General features: G+C 56.3%; 1 protein-coding gene across 1 annotated transcript in view; it reads right to left on the bottom strand.

The window, feature by feature from the left end:
- Nucleotides 1-410, bottom strand: part of LOC119267285 (probable WRKY transcription factor 13) — a 6,334-nt gene extending 5,924 nt beyond the window's left edge. The window contains exon 1 of the mRNA XM_037548653.1: nt 30-410. Coding sequence (XP_037404550.1) covers nt 30-334 — 305 coding nt within the window. The 5' untranslated portion in view covers nt 335-410. The remainder of the gene's footprint in view (nt 1-29) is intronic.
- Between the last annotated feature and the right edge of the window lie 1,936 nt (nt 411-2,346).

Below are 2,346 nucleotides of genomic sequence, written 5' to 3'. Positions count from 1 at the left end.
GAGAGAGAGAGAAGCGAATCGATTACTACCATGGATGTGGAGGGGATGACCTTGCAGGATGGATGGCTCCGGCATGAGCATGGATGTGGTGAAGTGTGGGAGCGGCGGTAGGGATGGTGGAGGAGGAAGTAGTGGTGGTTGGGTGGTCTAGTACGAGGGGGCTGTAACCTAGGAGGCTATGGTGGTGGGAGAGGCCGCCGTTCACAGGAGGATCGGAGGGCTGGAAGCTGAAGGTTATGGCGGTCGCGGTGCCGCCGGCGGTCGTTGCGCCCGTGGAAGCTGCTTGGCCGTGGGCCAGCGCCATCGCCGCACCCCCTGGTGATGGGAACATCATGTCGATCTCTTTATCTCTAGCTCTGCTATGCCGGAGTGTTTGCTTGTGTTGTGGACTTGTGGTGATATACTGATGTCGTAGGGACTTAGGGCCGACGACTGACGGGAAATGATTTGGTGAAAAGCTTGCGTTCGGTGAAGGGTTTACTATCTTATCTTAAACATCATTTTATTTCTGTCTATGGCATTGTTTAGGTAATTATAGGCCTGACTAGGCATTAGTCACACAGATTTTTTTTTTAAAAAGGAGGATGACCCCCGGCCTCTGCATCTGGGCGATGCATACGGCCACTTTATTAATTATTCTCACAAGACCTTACAAAGTAATACAATAGTAAGACTAAAGCCGCCGTCTAAGCAACTCTATCCAGTTGATAGGGGCGCAGATAGCCTGGGCCTAATACCAAACAGACATCGTAGCCAAACCTAACATCTAAGACTTGATGTCCCATCCAGGACGACTGCCGGGCATGGGTCTCACCGGTCCGGCGTGCACTCAGATGCCGCTGCCGCCAACTACCACCGCTCCATCTTCAGAACTGTACTGATGCATCAACCTTGCTCGGTCCAGCTATCGTCGATTCCACCACAGCACCCAACGGCACCTCCTCCCTGCGTGCAAACAGCTGAGCACATCGCGGTCGCCACTGATACACCTCAGCACCATGTTGCCAAGTAGCACCAGCCGACACAGCTTGAAGTCTTTGGAAGATCTGTCGTGCGTAGCACCTGCCGACCAGGCATGACAAAGCGTAGCACCTGTCGGTCAGGCATGACTTGACATCTCCACCGAAGCTCCATGCAAGATGAAGCCGCTCCACCTCCAGCCTCTCTGAACGGGACGGGAGCACCCCAGGAAGACACGGCGAAGATTTGGGCACCACAATCACCACGAGAGCCGGACCAGCCGACCGCCATGGCGAAGCGACACCACTAAAGAGAGAACTGCCGCCATCAGGAACGTCAAGAACACGCTGCAGCTGTCCCACCTCCCCGCGGACCCAAAGCGGCGCCTTCAAGAAGGTGACGGAGCCGGGCACCGCCGCCGCCCAACCAAAGTTGTGGGTTTCCACCCGGGTGTAGGGGGAGGACGAGGGGGAGGGAGCTGGATCTCGAAGCCGCCTTCAAGAAGGAAACAACACCTGGAGTGCCGCCGGTGTCGTGGCCGCCGCAGCCGGCCAAGAAATTATTCCGATCCAGAGCTCCCAACCCCCACATCCGCGCAGTCTGCCACCGGATCCGGTCGGGCTGACGAGGAGGAAGCAACAGCACGGGGGCACCGTCTTCAGATCTGGCGAAGGAGAGCAGCAGGGGATCCCTTCACGCGGCGCCCGCATCCACTGTCAACTCGCCGCCCGCGCGGCCGAGTAGACGCGGCCCTCAACTCCCGCGAGTGCTGCCCGCCGCCAGGACGACGCCGCCCTCACCAGCAGAGGCCGCCGCCTCAAACCCTAGGCCCGAGCCCGAGCGGCGTCGCGGCCGAGGGCCTCGCCGCCACCCTCATCGGCCGCGCGGGGGACCCGGCGGCCGCGCGGGGGACCCGGCGCCCGTCTCCGGCGGCGGCGAGGATAGGAAATGAGAAGGGGAGGAGGCGGACGGGGAGGTTGGTCGCCCCCGAGTTGATCTTGGTGGCACGGTTAAAATTGATATTACCCATGATGATTGAAAAATGTGTATCTCGAGGCAATTGTGGTGGCTAAGCCGAGGTGTATAAACTCTTAAGGATTAATTATAATCCTACTAATCTCTGCTTAATTAACAACCGCCTTAGTTTAGCAATCATCATGCGCTTATCTCTTCGAAGAGACGCATCCCTTCTCCAACAGACACGACCCTTTACTCGTGTCCCTTAACAATATATGTATAACATCATCATCAATAAAGAGAGAAATTGGTTCACTATTACACCCTGTTCTTGTTTACTTTTACTCTCAACAAAAACATAGCAAGCGCAATTATGTTTACCCATGCGCTCGACTACCATGTATTGTGAGTGCCTGTTCATTTTGAAAC

The sequence above is a fragment of the Triticum dicoccoides genome, chromosome 3A (genome assembly GCF_002162155.2).
Source record: "Triticum dicoccoides isolate Atlit2015 ecotype Zavitan chromosome 3A, WEW_v2.0, whole genome shotgun sequence".
Classification (NCBI taxonomy): Eukaryota; Viridiplantae; Streptophyta; class Magnoliopsida; order Poales; family Poaceae; genus Triticum; species Triticum dicoccoides.
This window is presented reverse-complemented; position numbering and strand designations above follow the sequence as displayed.